At 42.4% G+C, this 16,540-nt stretch overlaps 1 protein-coding gene across 1 annotated transcript; it reads right to left on the reverse strand.

Moving 5' to 3' along the window:
* Positions 1-448: 448 nt before the first annotated feature.
* LOC129346420 (keratin, type II cuticular Hb5-like) lies at positions 449-15,692 on the reverse strand. Its single transcript, XM_055003772.1, has 9 exons — positions 15,246-15,692; positions 11,839-12,047; positions 11,161-11,221; positions 10,097-10,192; positions 7,517-7,681; positions 5,794-5,919; positions 4,809-5,029; positions 2,524-2,555; positions 449-738 (listed from the first exon to the last, which is right to left on the reverse strand). Exons 1-9 carry the CDS (start codon positions 15,690-15,692, stop codon positions 449-451), a joined length of 1,647 nt encoding a protein of 548 aa, XP_054859747.1.
* Positions 15,693-16,540: the final 848 nt, after the last annotated feature.

The following is a 16,540-nucleotide window of genomic DNA, read 5'->3' on the forward strand; positions in this document are numbered from 1 at the left end:
TTCCCATTTCTGCACATTAAGTCTCTGTTAAAAGGACAGGACATTTTTCTCCTGGCCAGCTGGCAACTCTAGATTGGGCAACACTGTTGTGGGAAGGAGCTGTGTCGTCAACTCCAGCAACATGACCGTGGGCTTCCAACATTACGAGAACAGCACAGGAAAGAGACGTGCTTTTGTGGCTCTCCATTTTTGAGGTAAAGTCAATGAGCGCCCTCCATCTCACAGGCCAACGGGCCTTAAACATCCCAACTTTATAAGAGAACTGAGACAGTAATTTCAATCAAAACATCTCCTCAGAAGACATTTTTATTTTGTGGATTTGTTTTGACCCCCATGTCCCACAGCTTCAATATTTGACCTCTGGTTATTGCTTGACAGCATGAGGAGACATCACCTGTTAACAGGCAGAGACACATTTTCATTTCATCCCACAGCAACTTCCTTGTTTTCAACATGGAGGGCCACATGAGTAAGCAGAGGACACGAAGCGCAGTGTGGTGGTATGAGTACTTCCACCACTGAAACCATGTTGAACATCATGTTTGTCTGGATGAGAGGAGCTCCTGATGTCCTGATGGATGCTCTTTGCGCTCTTCATGGCAGGGCTTCCACCACAAGTGGCTCTAGAGTTTCCATCAGTCCCTGTATCTCTGTGGCTGCTTCCACATGGAGAAGGGTAGGCAGGTACTTTGTGGGAGGCACCATCACAAACTATAGCCCCCTCACTTCTCCGGACACCTAGCAAGAAAGAGAACCACACATTTTTTTCAGTTCATAGGGAAATCAAACTCAGGACCAAGCTACACATGACGAATGACACTTGAAGGGCAAGTGGATTGAGTGGAGGGCAAGTGAACAGGGAGAAATACACTTGCTGTTCAAGTGTCATTCGTCATGTGTAGCTTGGCCCTCAGTTTCCCACCAGACTAAGAACCAGATCAGAACCTCCTGTGCTTTCAGTACTTTACTAGTGCTCTGACCAAGCTAAATGACATAAAGTGATGAACTCATGCGTGCTATATCTATCCAAGACAATTATTCAAAGCAGTAGGTAAGAATAGATACTCCATGATCAGAGGCAGCGTATCTGTAAGATTTTTTTTAAAGGAATTTTATTTAAAAAACAACAACAACAGAAAGTACATAAAAAGCTTAGATAATATACATATAGTATAGTAAAAGAAAAAGATAATGGATACAGGAGATGCCTTTCTTGTTTATGATTTATGAGCTCTCAGTATCTCCTGGAAGTAGGGTGCCCCACTATATGAAAGTACGACATGTACACAACAATTGCATATGAACTCATTTTTAGATATTTGGAAATCTTTTATAGATGCTTATGTGTTGAGCTCCCACTACCGTGGTCATATTTTTATTTCTATTTTGTGTGAGGTTTGTTTTAATTTTTAAAGATAAAAAAGACTGGCTGGAGCTTTGCTTTTTAAACAGGCTGCTCTTAAGCTTAGGAGCTAGAAAAGCAGGCGCCTGATTTGTGGTGGCTTCACATTCGCAAGCCACCTTGTGATATGGATTAACAGAGATCCAGGTGACCACTCAATAAAAGAAATCTTTTAACTGCTGAATCATAATAACACCAATTCATTGATGTAAGGTGGCTTAATTTTATATGGGCATATAAGTAACAATCTGAAGGACAATTCATTCTTCGCTTTTGGATGGGAGCATATATGAATTATAGCTAGCCCCACAACAGCAGGATTCGAGTCCAGTGGCACCTTAGAGACCAACAAAATTTTCAGGGTATAGTAAGAGCTCTCTTCTTCAGGTAACTGAAGAAGGCAGCTCTAATTCTTGAAAGTTTATCATAACTCAGAAAATCCACCTAAAAGCTACCACCAAAGAAAGCATTCCCTTATATGAGGGCCAAGCTACACATGACGAATGACACTTGAATGGCAAGTGTATTTCTCCCTGTTCACTTGCCCTCCACTCAATCCACTTGCCATTCAAGTGTCATTTGTCATGTGTAGCTTGGCCCTGAGAGAGCCTCAGGAAATGCTTTACTCAGGTATTCCCAGGTCCCTGCAATTTTGGCATGTACATGCATTGATATTTTTTAAAATGATGACACTCAGCCGCCCTGAGCCCATCTGTGGGGAGGGTGGGGTATAAATCGAATAAAATAAATAAATAATAAATAATTGAGATTCAGCTCTAGAACAGATCATAGATCCAGAGGAGTTAGCCCTGTTAGTCTGTAGTAGAAAATTAGAAAAGAGTCCAGTAGCACCTTTAAGATTAACCAACTTCACTGTAGCATAAGCTTTCCAGAATCATGCATCTGACAAAGAGTAAAGTTGGTTAGTCTTTAAGGTGCTACTGGACTCTTTTCTATTTAGCTCTAGAAGGGATATGCAAAGGATGCAATTCCAAGGATGTGTGGTCTGGGGTGCATCTGTGTGTTTGGATATATCCTGACTGCACTTCCACCACAACCCTACTATCCGGATATGCCCCAGTAAATCTTATTGAATTGAGAGCATTTCTCATTGTACTCACAGATGTTCACCGCACACTTGCCTTCCTTCAACCTAGTGGAAAATGGATGAAAGAAAATCTCAGATCTTTGGTTACAACACCATCAGCTGACTCAAATTACTCTCTACTTGTTCATCACTGGGCAACTCCACTTCTTTTCAAATGTTCTCTGATTACAGGGGACAGGGATCGCAGTGGCAAGATCTGTCCCAGCCTACAAGCATTCCTTTGAATAAGAGTATAGAGCCGATCCAGGTGACCAGGGACCAGGATCGAGGATTCCCAAATGCTTGGAGAGAGAGATACACGTGTACATATGTGCAGTTGAATCCATCACAGCATTTCTGTGGATGCAAGGACTTTTGTCTACAGAGCATGATGTTTAAAGTCCCCCTCAAAATCCTTTTTCCGAGGAGTCCCCTCTCCCCCAAGGAGTAAGATGTCAGAAGGCATTTTGAGCCGCTGCATAAAACGTAAAAGTCACATTCTCCAGGTGAAAGTGCTTGAGGCTATGGTAATACAACCTATAGGCTTTTCACACTCGATCAAATTAGCATGTGCTAGTTCAGGGTACAGCTTGTCACTGGGAGTCCCCCGCCACAGGAGTCATTCTGCATGCCTGAAAAAGGCTCTTCACTCAGGGCCAAACTATAAGTGACGCCTGACACAGGTTGGACACTGGTCAGCTTCCCTCAAGTTCTGATGGGAAATGTGGGCCTCCTGGTCCTGCAGCTTGGCTCTCCGACTGCTGCCCAACGGACTTTTCAACTGTCACTTCTCCAACATTCTGCCAAGCTGCCTACATTTCCCATCAAAACCTGAGGGAAGCTGACAAGGGTCCAACCTGTGTCAGGCGTCACTTGTAGCTTGGCCCTTAAATAATGTCTGTGCAGAAAAACATTTGACTTTAGTGGTTACACAAGTTCTGTCTGTGACACAAGCAACTCATCTCTTGATGCTCCAGTCAACATATGCTGAATATACCTTTATCAAGTGGCTCTTGCAGCTTCATTAAAAGTGCATTTTAAAACGCTGGAGCATTCTTGTGGGTCAAAATGTAATGCACAAACCACACATTAAAAAAAAAACCCACGATCAAATTAGAGATGAAATGTATGTGAAATATAAGACTTGAATTCATGTTTCCCAGTTCCAAGTCTGAATTTTTACAGAATTTGAAATTGTGCTATTTTATACTTCAACATACAAGCTTGGATGCGGCCTAAAATGTCCATGGATTGAAAGATTTTCATCCACAGAAGCAAGATTTCCCTTCTTCCTCATCCCACTATAATCCAGTGCCTCACCAAACACTGCTCCTGACGGATGGGGAAATCTGCAAAAATCATAACCCCACCCCCACTCCATGCATGCATAGAAATTTTAGTCAGGATCCAACCAGTTTCAAAGTGGAATTTTGGAATGAATTCCATGTTTGGGCAGGACTTTCCTTCAAAATATACACCAACAATCTCCGTAAGGTGGTGGTGGTGGAGGAGGAGAGTGCCCTCAAGTCATAGCTGACGTATGGCAATGCCTAGCGGGGTTTTCATGGCAAAAGACTAACGAGGTGGTTTGCCATTGCCTGCCTATGCAAATCTAGTCTTTATTTAAGGTCTCCCATCCAATTACTCACCAAGGCTGACCCTGTTTAGCTTCTGGGTAGAGATGGGCACGAACCAGAAAAAAAACGAACCATGTACTTCATGGTTTGTCAGATTTCACGAACCATGAATCATGAACTTTCACGAACCTGCCCCTGGTTCGTGAACCGGTTCATTTGGTTCGTGAAAACATCACATCCGGGTCAGAAAATCATCAATTCCGGGGCAGCAGAAGGTCACTTCAGGGCCAGCAGAAGGTTTGCAGGAAATTCATCCCGTTGCCTAGGAAACTGATTGATTGGCACCAGGCTGCCTGCAGTGACGAACCAAAAACGAACCAAATGAACCAGCCTAAAAGTCCGTGGTGGTTCATCAGAAATGGGATCTGATGAACCATGGTTCACGAACCACGAACCGGCCTGGTTCGTGCTTAATTTTGGTTCATATTTCGGTTCGTGCCCATCTCTACTTCTGAGATCTGATGAGATCAGGCTCACTGGGTCACGGTTCTCCATAAGGTATTTATTTCAAAATTCAAATGTCAGCAATAAAGCATCCAAAGTTTCAAACTTGGCAAAGTTATCAAATACCGGAACTTGTGCAAATGTCATTTCTAATTCTAACATACCAATACTGTTCTGCTCATAGTTTGCAAACACCATTGTCTTAAAGGATTTCTCAACAAGTGTTGATTACACTCACCTGCATTCCTCTCCTTCCAGCAGTTTCCTGTATGTGGCAATCTCAATATCCAGGGCCATCTTGACATTCATCAGGTCCTGGTACTCCCGCAGTTGGCAGGCCATATCCTGCTTGGCCTTGTGCAGGGCCTCCTCCAGGTCAGCCAGTTTGCACTTGGCATCTTTCACCGCCATCGCCCCACGCTCCTCAGCTGAGGCCACCTCCTCTTCCAGTTTGCAACGCTGCAAGCACAAGATTTTTTTTCATATGCTTTTCTTGGAGTGGGCAGGATGTGATTCAAATTAATTTAAATTCTACAATTGAGGAACAATGTTCTCCTGCAGTGCACCATCAATGTGCTTTCAGAATAGTTCCAAAGTCCTTATCCACAAGCAGAAAAGCACATATGTGAGAGGGAGAGTTGCCAGTCACCTGCTCAGAGTGGGGCATCCCTCACCCCCAGCAAATGCCCTCCATCATTACTTACCTGGCCAGCAGAGGGTGGTGGTATGGGAACTGGCCAACAATGTGCACTCCAACCAGGAGGCATGCAGCCAAAATGGGCACATATGCACCCATGCTGCTGGAAAATAACATCATTTCTTGCACAATGTGGAATTGACATGTCACAGCAGGGGCTGATTCTCTAAACATCGGCCCCCGGTGTGACCCAGCATTTTTGCATTGCGCTGGAAATGATGTCATTTTTAGTGACATAGGAGCACGTGGGGTAAATATGGGAAATTCATTCTAAGCTCAGAGATTTTCAGATGGAACAAATTGAATAGTTTTGATGTAGTCACATAAGTTTCATGTAATTGGTCCTATATAATGTAGCCAAGAGGAAATGGTTATTATGCTTTCGTTGGTACCTATGAATCTGCTCTGATGCTACTTTCAAAATGTGTGCCAGAGTTTCTGAGGAAATGCTCCTTTATTTGCATTTGATATTTTGGTTTGTTGTCCAGCATCTCCAGCAACCCAAAGACCAGTCCATTTATCTCACCTGAGATTTAATATTTGCAATTTCTGACTCCAGCGTGTGAGCAACACGAGTCATAGCCTGAAGTTCTTCTTTGACATGATGCAGATCATCACAGTGTTTGGCTGCCATTGTCTTGAGCGCTTGATACTACCATGAGAACCAAAACAGACTTGTTCAGTAAATGACTGTGTCACATCTCTCTCTCTCTCTCTCTCTCTCTCTCTCTGTTTGTCTGTCTGTCAGTCTTATCCCACCCTTCTTCCCCAGGGCACATGAAATATATTGTACTTCTCCTCTATAACAGCCTAGAGAAATAGATCATACTGCCCCTATATCACCTGCTGAGTTTCATGGCTGAGGATTTGAACTCCTATTTCAGTTCCTTTGTCCAATGTTCTAACCCAGTGGTCCCCAATGGAGTACCTGTGGCCACCGTGAGCCTGCCAACACCTTTCTTGTTGCCCACCAAGTATTTTTTTTAAAATGTGGGCAGGGCTAGGTGGGCTTCTGATTGTCTGTGCACTTGTGCAGATTAAAAGGCATCCTGTGAAACAGAGCTTCTCCCTGAAACGTTGAATAGTCACAATGACCGTAACACATAATCTCATCTCACTCCCTGATATTTTGTGATTGGCTCCAGCTCCTCTGGCAGCCATTTTGTGGGTCTGCCTCTTAGAGCAACTATTCAGTTGTTGCACCCTGTTAAGGGATTTTTAGGAGCCCTCTTCTAGAATCTATGTATGAGCACATTCAAGCAAAGACACACACACACACGAGAGACAAATTTGCCTCCGTGGCAGATTCTTTCTCTCTGGCTTCTGTGATTGAACTACAGGTCAGCTCAATCTTGCAGGGAGGCAAGAAAGTTCCTTTTAATTATAAACATTTTCCATTGTTTTCACTTCGCAACTAAGATTTTAACCTTGAATATCAAAAAGAGTCCAGTAGCACCTTTAAGACTAACCAATTTTATTGTAGCATAAGCTTTCAAGAATCAAGTTCTCTTCGTCAGATGCCTGATACAGATACTGGCCAAATACTGTATTTGGCCAGTATCTGTATCAGGCATCTGATGAAGAGAACTTGATTCTCGAAAGCTTATGCTACAATAAAATTGGTTAGTCTTAAAGGTGCTACTGGACTCTTTTTGATTTTGCTACCACAGACTAACACGGCTAACTCCTCTGCATCTATAACCTTGAATATGTTACTTCCCAGAAGAATTTCAAACTCATGACAAAAGTATGATTTCAGCATTGAATTGTTTATATTAAAGTGAGATCTGATTGTTCTGTCAATCAAGCTTCTTGGGTGTCATATATCCTGGGAAATGTAATTCTGATGAGATTTTTATAATAATCTCTTGATCTTTCATTCTGTAAACAATTAGCAATTATCCTGTAAACAATTAGCATTAAGGGTATATAAGATTCTCTGATGTGACTGGTCTTTACACATATGAACCTAAAGAGTGGTGATATGTGTCATGGGCTTATTCTATAAATGATAAACCCATATTTCTTTAAAGATCACTGCTTTTGGTGTCTTAATTCTGTGTGAAGTTATTGACTGAAGGAGGGCTTGAATTGACATGCGGAGTACTCTGAAGATGTATCCCCTTTCATACCCACCACCCTGTGTGAGAATTCCAAAGTTTTCCATGGGCTCAGAAAGGTTGGGGACCCCTGCACTAATTTCTGGCTCCCAACAAAGGTGATAAGGAGCAATCTGCCCAGTTGTTTACCTTGCACTGGAACCAAGCCTCAGCCTCAGCTCGGCCTTTGAACACAATGCCCTCATATTGATGCTGGAACTCCTCAATGGTGTGACCCATGTCTAAGCCTCGACTGTTGTTCATTTGCACCATGACGCATGTGTTGGAAATAGAATCCTGGAGCTCACAAATTTCCTGGAAAGGGGCACAAGGCAAGACAACCATTTATAATTGTGCTTCATGTAGAATCATGGTGCTGCGAGGCACCAAAAGGCCATCTCTCCTCAGAGGGCAGTCTATTTAGTTTAACTTTATGGCTTCTGAGCCAAATGTATATGGTTCTTCAAAGAAAGAAAGAAAGAAAGAAAGAAAGAAAGAAAGAAAGAAAGAAAGAAAGAAAGAAAGAAAGAAAGAAAGAAAGAAAGAAAGAAAGAAAGAAAGAAAGAAAGAAAGAAAGAAAGAAAGAAAGAAAATGAAATCATTGTTACTTATTGGAGACCTGACATGTGCCACTTCCTAATAAAGGGCTCCCAACAGCAGAGTTTGGGCTGCAAAACTGTGTGGCATCTTAATCATCGTGGCAATTATCATTAAAATTTAGCTATATGTTTTCAGTGAGGCAAATGGGCTTTCTGATACAGGCTCTTTGTTGATCTCTTGCTCTGGATTTTAAGAGTTTGGTTCTTTATTTATAAAATGCTGCTTATCCCACATCAAGACCACATTGTATCTCAGAGCCGAAGTCTGCAAAGTGTCCTACCTAAATTTGAATGCTGATGGAGGACCAGCACTGATAGAGCATGTACATCATTTCCAAATGATGGATAAGGAGGAGATGAAGTTCTCTTTCCTGTGCAAGAGGAGCAGGTTATGGGATGGCATCTCATAAGAAGCTAAAGTGGGCTCCCCTTGCCCTCCAGCGTGCCTCTGTGTTTTGTCATGCTTTGTATCTCTGTGTCTCAATAGTTCTGTGGCCCAAGGGACCCTTGGTGTTCACCAGTGTTTTCTAGCATCTACTTCCAATCAAAAAGCCAATCCTGGATTTTGTTCACCTTATTAGAGCAGCAGATGTTTCAGAATAACCCACGAGTCACTGCCATTGGGTCTGTAGTAGAGATGGGCACGAACCGGAAAAAAACCGAACTGTGCAGTTCATGGATTGTCATGTTTCATGTGAACCACGAAATTTCACAAACTTGCCCCGGTTCACGAACCAGTTCGTTTGGTTCACTTCCAGGTCAGCAGAAGGTCTGCAGAAAGCCCATCCCCCCCATTGCCTAGGAAACTGTTTGATTGTTGCCAGGCTATTTGCAGTGACAAAACAAAAAACAAACCAAACAAACTAAAGTTCAGGCCAGTCCATTAGAAATGGGGTCTGATGAACCACTGTTTCGCAAACCACAAACCACCCTGGTTTGTGCCCATCTCTAGTCTGCAGGGAACACCCATTCAGAAACAGCTGTCCCCATTGTAGAATAATACTTGTCTTGGAACCGCCTAACATTTTGTGAAAATTTTCAACATGGGCTCCAGGCCCCCATGTCTGCCATTTTGTGATTGGTCCCATCTTCCATGCCAACTTCTGTGCAGTGATACCTACTACCTGTTCTCAAAATTCCAAAAATGCCCACAGGTTCAACATGAGTGGCCTCTTCCATGGGGTATCTTAAGACATTCAACAATCCAGGTTTGCCTAGGCCCCCATTAATGACTGCTCACCATTTGTAGTGAGAGACTGGTCACTGAATGCCCGAGAGATGTCTCTATTTAAAGGATGGGCCAGCCATGATACAGAGTACTTAGTATGAAGTACAGAGGTACCTTGTGGTGGAAGAGGAGTCTACACTGTAGTAGTATTTATTGTAATGGTCATTAGACCAGCTATACATAATAAAATCAGAACACAGAGCAAGATAAAATACATTGTTTAGAATTCATATACTTCAAATAAAATATCCAATCACGTATCCTAATACACCAATATAGAGATAAGCTTAATAAAATCCTGACTGAATTTTATTTCACTGTATTCCCCTGATATGAAAGCGGTATTAGGCAGAAGTCTTTAAAACTTAATCAGGGTGAGAGGAATCCCTTGTGGCCATTCCAGTATTTGATGGTCTGTTTTGTTGCGCAATCACCTGGGCGCAAAACGTAGCTGTCATCCTAGTGCCAGCTGGATTTTTGTCAGCCAATAGCTTTGCCAAGGATATGTTATCGGGTATCCCCTCCGATCCAGATAACAAGGCAAGAATTGTCAAGTCTCTAATCCTTTTATGGAGGGGACAGCGAAAAAACATGTGTCCCAGTGTTTCCACCTCTCCAAGGGGACACCCGCAAATCCTTTGAGCATGCAGTCACTTCTTATATCTCCCTTCCGTTACCTTGGATGGCATGGCATCACATCTTGCTAGAGTGAAAGCCCTCCTACAGGGAGGGAATTCTAAATTTTTTAGATATTGGGCCATCTTACAAGAAGTCTCTCAAATCACTCAGGCTGTAAGAGTACAACTGGAACCCTCAGCAAGACAATGCTTTGTTTTGTTATTTTAAACATTTTCACAAGAACTGTAGAACTGACTTCTTTGTAATAGCTTGAAGTCTTATTACCTGTCCATAGATACGTCTCAAGAAGTTGATTTGTTTCACGTGACTTTCCACTTTAGCTTCCAGATCTGCTTTGTGTGTAAAGGCACAATCCAAATCCTGCATTAAGTGGGACAAGGAATGTTGTTATTATTCTTGGGACAGGAAATGTAAAGAGAGAAAGGAGACAAACGTGGGTGGACACAAAAGAACATACAGTACAGCCACCACCTCCATTTTCTTTAACCACAGCAAATTTTAGAGGTCCCCTTTGATGAAAAATGTGAGAGGAATTTCAAGGGAAAACAAAAGAAATTTGATAAGATCCGAGAAATTTCTAAGGGGGTTTCCCATTTCCCAGTAGCCCTTTTCTCGTGTTATGTCTTACAACATATAAGGGGAGAAGATGCAACATGTTATCCTCCCAACAGACACACTCATACAATGGTCTAAAAAAGAACCACACACATTTTCAGCCTTAGTACACACATATCAGAAGAACCAAAACTGAACAGTCACACATTGTCCCTTCAGACAAAATATCCATAATATGTACTGGGAAGATCACATATAATGACAAGTTCTCCCCATAATGTGTGGTAAAAGGTGTAGGCTGTCATCAGATATTAGCTGAATGCAAACTGAGGAATTCCTCTTGAGATGAAAGAAAGCCAAAAGGGGTAGCAAAAATTTTGGCAAGGATTATGCATTTTCCATAACTCAGCCAAAAACATTAATTCCGGGGGGGGGGGGGGGGTACAGACAGCCAAAAAAAAAAAAGGTCCATTTTGTTTGAGATACAATATGGAAATCTTCCGAATACTTGGAAAGAAAAATAAACCCACTTTGTATCAGTAGTGTGAAGAGGCCTGCTATCTGGACACAATACCAGTTTAATAAGTCTTGCAGTGCGATCCTAAACAGATTTACACCCTTCTAAATCTACTGAAGTCAATAAAGCCTAGAGAGGTGTGGCTCTATTTAGAATTACACTGATAATCTGAGGGGGAAAGCCAACTTCTTTTGATTTCTTCTTGACCTTAAAAACAGTATTTTCAAACATCAGCATCAAAAACGAAATAACTCACCTTTTTAAGTAATACAAACTCATTCTCTGTAGACGTTCGTTTATTGCATTCTTCTTCATACCTGATCAGGTAAGGGAAAAGATTTTTTTTTAATCCATACAAGACATCAAATAAGCATCATATACAAGAGGACATGATTGATCTATACTTTTAAACAAAAATTTAAAATGATTTATCACAAGAAAAACACAAGACTCTTTCTTTCTGAATATATTGTGCAAATTAAGCATATTTACATGTATATAGATGCATATTTGGAATTATTTCTTGTGTTCTGCCAGGGTGAATGGAAAAGAGGTCTGCAGACTGCAGAAGCTCCATAAACCAGCACATGATATTTAAATGATATATGGTTATTGTACTCTCTAGACAATCTTTGTAATGGGTACCTTAATTTTCCTTTAGTGCAATTTGTATTCCTGTTCCTTTTTTGTTTTGTATCCTTTCTATTGTTTAGAAAATTATATATTTTTAAAAGGCCCTGGCCAGTATGAATATGATTATAAAAGTGCATGAGGAGGAAGTTCTTAGCATTAGAATAACATACTCTGCAATGGAGGATTGCTCTGCAATGGAAATCAGTATCACATAAATTGAAGGAAGGACCCAATCCATTATTCAAAACTTGATAGCTTCAGTACGCTGAAGATACATATGTAAAGTTTCCCTCGAGCTCACCTCTTTTTATGGCCCTCCAAAACTTGTTCTAAAGAATTACGTTCAGCCTTCAGCTTGTCCCTCTCCAATTCGAGACATTCCATCTCTTTCTTCAGCAAGTTGATGTGCTCATTGAAGAGGGGCTCCATGTTACTTTTGCAACGTTTCTTTTCTTTTACGAAGTCCCACTTGGTCTTCAGCATCAGATTGTGTTGCTCCAGTAATCGGACCTGAACCCCAAAAGGAAAACATCCATTGGATCTAGTTTTTGTTAACAAGCTACCACGTGGGGCAAAACTTTACCAAATCCACAAACGTCTACTAAAGTGACCCATGAGGATCTTCCATGGCTTCATTCTCTGGTGTTGCTATAATGTTTATAAAGACTTGGCCCCATGTAGATACCAAGGCCAATCACATCTTCCTTTTCAACCAGGAAGAGACAGTGACCCGGTTGCCAATTGGGTATGCCAATACAGTGTTGTACTTTTCACAGTTACCGCTAGAGATAAGATTTCCCTTGTTCCATGTCTTTATTATTACACTCTGTCTTAACTTGGGTTTTGTAAGGATAATTTCTATTCCAGAAGTAGAGCATAGGCAGGCCATTTGCATCTCCCCACATGTGCTCCTGCAAAGTGACTGAATGCTACAAGGGATTAAACAAGAGATCTTCTGCATGCAAAGTCCACCCTCTAGCATGGTAAGCGTGCATCACAAACAATTTCCAACATGGATATAAGTTAGAGATCTGTGTAGACTAAGCATATACCAAGTATACAAGCATACAAAGTATATACTTATACTTGTATACTTATATACAAAGTATATAAGTATATACAAAGATCCATGTATCTATTTTTTTACTGCATGTGTGTCTATTTTTCCATAACTGACAACAGTATTCCAATATATCTGTGATGAGCATACACTCAGGTGCCCTTTAGAGTTTGTACATTGACATGGGAGCTGATTTACTATTTACACCCTGCTAAAATAAAGGCGAAGAGCCCCGTGGCGCAGAGTGGTAAGCTGCAGTACTGCAGCCCAAGCTCTGCTCACGACCTGAGTTCAATCCTGGCGGAAGCCAGGTTCAAATAGCTTGTTCAAGGTTGACTCAGCCTTCAATTCTTCCGAGGTTGGTAAAATGAGTACCTGGTTTCCTGGGGGTATGACTGGGGAAGGCAATGGCAAACCATCCCATAAAAAGTATGTCAAGAAAAAGTCGTGATGCGACATCCCCCATGGGTCAGCAATGACTTGGTGCTTGCACAGGGTTTTAAAATAGAGGCTAGGATCCAGTGATCTGAAAGATCTTTTGCAACATCTAGCACATTCATCTCTACATATTATAGCACCCAGAAAGTGGTTGCACAAGATCTTGTGCTAGTAGAAACACAAGCAAGGATGCAATAAGTTCAAGCAGGTACCACAATCTTTTTCTTATATTTCTGCTTGTGCAAGAATTCTAGTGCAAGCAGAAATTTTGCACTGGATCCAACCCAATATTTCTAACCTGCAGCCACATGGATGGGGCTAAGGGTATGGCCTTTCCCACAAAATCTCCACTACACCAAAAGGAAGGGTGCGGATTAGTTGGGGAAAGTTCTCTCAGTTGGCCCTGCCCATTTGGTTCTGGGTCTTTACAGAACGGCTGTTAGTTAAACCCATGATAAATCACTTTCCATACCCCTGATAACGCGCAAAAGGCACCATAGCAGAGTAGATAAGATGTGCATGTTTCACCCACAGTAGTGTTGCACAAATAATGCAGATCTCTTTGGTGGTGGTTATGCTCCTGTTGGGAACTGTTGTGCACGAAGTAGGTTCAAAGATCGTTCATATTCATTTCAAAGAAGCTTCATATCCAGAATTTGTGAAGAGGTTTGCGAAGGCTCCTGAAGACCGTTAGATGACTCCATGATTTGCCTTAAGTAAAAATGCTTTGGGAGGATGAGTATCTGTATGTCCGTTTTCCTGCTGCAAGTCCAGGAAGGGACATCAAGGCCATTTCCATACACGTTGAATAACACACTTTCAATGCACTTTCGCAATCCTTTTGAAGTGGATTTTTTGTTCCACACATGGAAAATCAGTTTCAAATGTTCACTAAAGAGTATTGAAAGTGGATTATCCAACGTGTGTGGAAGCAGCCCAGGTATGCTGGTCAACTATCCACAGAGTAAGTGTAGGAAGTCCACAGTCATTCACATAGGCATCCTAGTGAATTTCACAGTTCCCAACTAGAGATCCCCCATTTCGTTTTTTTTCTTTTCCCATTGCACAAATCGAACCCTTGAATAGTTTCATGCCAATTTCTACTTTGTGATGCCATTTTTCCCTTAGTTAATTTATGCAGTTCTTAACATTCTTCTTGTCCTATCCAAGTAGCAACTGAGGGCCAAGCTACATATGACAAATGACAATTGAACAGCAAGTGTATTTCTCCCTGTTCACTTGCCCTCCAATCAATCCACTTGCCGTTCAAGTGTCATTCGTCATGTGTAGCTTGGCCCTGAGTGTAAACATGCCATAAAAGGAACAAATGAATTGAGAGCCCCCGTGGCAATCAAGGACAAACTAAGAGTATCTCTACACGTTACTAAGTACCTAGGGATTCTCAAGTGAACCCCATTTTGTGTGTCCCCCTTCCAATTTTCCATGCACTCGATCACACAGTCACATTTCAATTTGCTCCGTGTCATGTATTTGATACCAGTTCCTCTTCAACTGCTAAAAGTATCCATTTCCCCCACACTCATTCATTGAACTGTAGATCTTGACACTTTCTCACACCTTAAAGAAATGCAAATTGGCAATTCAAAGGAGCCTACAGTACTTGTTCTCTCAGCAAAAACAGAGCGGGATTGGTGCTTGCCCTCCAAAATCACTTGCAGATGCGGTCACACAAAGAGAGGTCCTGTGAAAGCGGCATTCACATGCATTGAGCAAGAACAGCCTGCACGTGCGTTGAGGGCTAGATATACAATCCTGCCCTTGAGCATCCCTAGGTACTTTGTAACAAGTAGAGAGACTCTAACTCACAACAGCATATGAAACCAAACCAAAAGAAAAAGACCATCCCTGCATCAGGAAGTAGAGAGGGAGGGGAAAGGCAAGAGACTGAAGAAATTGCTGTAAGACATGGACCACTGTCTGGAGAAGCCAAATTCCTGGGAACAGCCCAGCAAGACCTTGATTGACATTATCAAAAGTCATTTGTCCAGCCATGACAGTACATCAACACTGGTCTTCACAAGCACATGGCCAAGCAAGTTGGCCCATCCATCAGAGTTGTATGGCTGGGCTTTTACTGGGCACATAAGATTTTCCGTGAGCAGTCGTTCATTTATATTCCTCTGTAGATCTTCTATATTCCTCTGATCTACGATATTCCCTTGTGAATCTCCCCACTCACCCAGACTCACCTTGTCAATGAAAGTGGCCAGTTTGCTATTGAGGGTCTGAAGCTCATTCTTCGCCTGGCACTTCACCGCTAAGGCTGTGCTGTCAAGGTGCAGGTTGAGAGGTTGCAGCAGCGACTCATTGCAAGACACAGGCGCTATGCGCAGTGTACCAGGAGCAACGGGTCCAGCATTCCTGTAGCTATATTCAGCGCCACAGCAGCTATATGCAATGCCGACACCGCTGTGATGCCCGTTTGCAGGGAGGCTGTTGGCAAGTCTTGGTCCACAGGAGCCGACACTCCTACTGCTGAAGCCTCCTGCTCGTCCATAACATATTCCAATGCCTACAGGACAGCAAACAGTGTTGTCTGGATTTGACTGGCCTACATTTTGAGGCCAAACTTCTGAACAGGAGCTGTGGTTTTTTGAATCCCAGACAGAGCTAGCGTGACAAGATTGGCAAGACATCGCTTCCTGGAGGAGCGGAACGCAAGCAGATGAAAGGAATTGTGAAAAGAGTGGCTTGCGGGGGACGGGGGACAGGAAGAAGAAGATGCTAAAGTCTTGTGGGTTTAAGTAGGGCATATGGTCCTTTATATCCCTTTTGGAAAGCTGGGCTTGGCTTCCTCCTGGTGGGGGAATAGCAATTTCGTGCCATTTATGAGCTGGGAGTTTTCAGCAATTGGCTTCTCATGCATTGACCTCAATAGCCAGGCAAAACACAGCTGCCCTTCTGAGTATCCAAGCAAGGAGGTTCTTATGAAGTTGTTGGATAGAATGCACCCATGGAACAACGCCACCAATATGACACCTGGGCCGAGATGGGACTCAAGCCATTCGTAGGGCCTCCTATAAAATATATGTCTCATCTTCGGTCTATGGCCTAATTATAGCATCTGTAGCCTGGCTCATTGTTGGGGAGGACATTTTGGAATAAGGGATCCTGAGATTTAGCTGTATAAGCCACGGAAACTTTTGTGAAAACGTTGTTACCATCAGAAGCACATTCCTCAGTGGGAGATGCCTCGTGATGCTTAACGAACAGGTTGGTGTTTGGAAACGTCTGGCTCACTGATGACCGCCTCTGTGCTGGCAATAATTTAAGTGTCCAGTACCTTGTGATCCAAATACTTCAGCCTTGCATCTTCCCTGCCACCCCATTTTTATTTACTAGTAAAACGGATGATTATAGCATTGGTTGCTGCTTCTGTTGCCGCCCTTTGGAGGGCCTTTTTAACTGTCATTAAAGGCTCCCTTCTAAAAAAAGGTAAAGCTAGTAAAAAAATTCTTCTGTGTGTTGTCTCTCTGAATACGAC

This window comes from Eublepharis macularius, chromosome 19 (assembly GCF_028583425.1).
Source record: "Eublepharis macularius isolate TG4126 chromosome 19, MPM_Emac_v1.0, whole genome shotgun sequence".
In the NCBI taxonomy this organism is placed as follows: Eukaryota; Metazoa; Chordata; class Lepidosauria; order Squamata; family Eublepharidae; genus Eublepharis; species Eublepharis macularius.

Coding starts and splice junctions, on each gene's coding strand:
- LOC129346420 (XM_055003772.1), bottom strand. CDS start 15,692: ATGTCTTGCCAATCTTGTCACGCTAGCTCTGTCTGGGATTCAAAAAAC. Junction 12,048..15,245: donor TGGCCACTTTCATTGACAAG/GTGAGTCTGGGT, acceptor TTTGGGGTTCAG/GTCCGATTACTGGAGCAACA. Junction 739..2,523: donor CAAGTGTGCGGTGAACATCT/GTGAGTACAATG, acceptor CTTTCTTGCTAG/GTGTCCGGAGAAGTGAGGGG.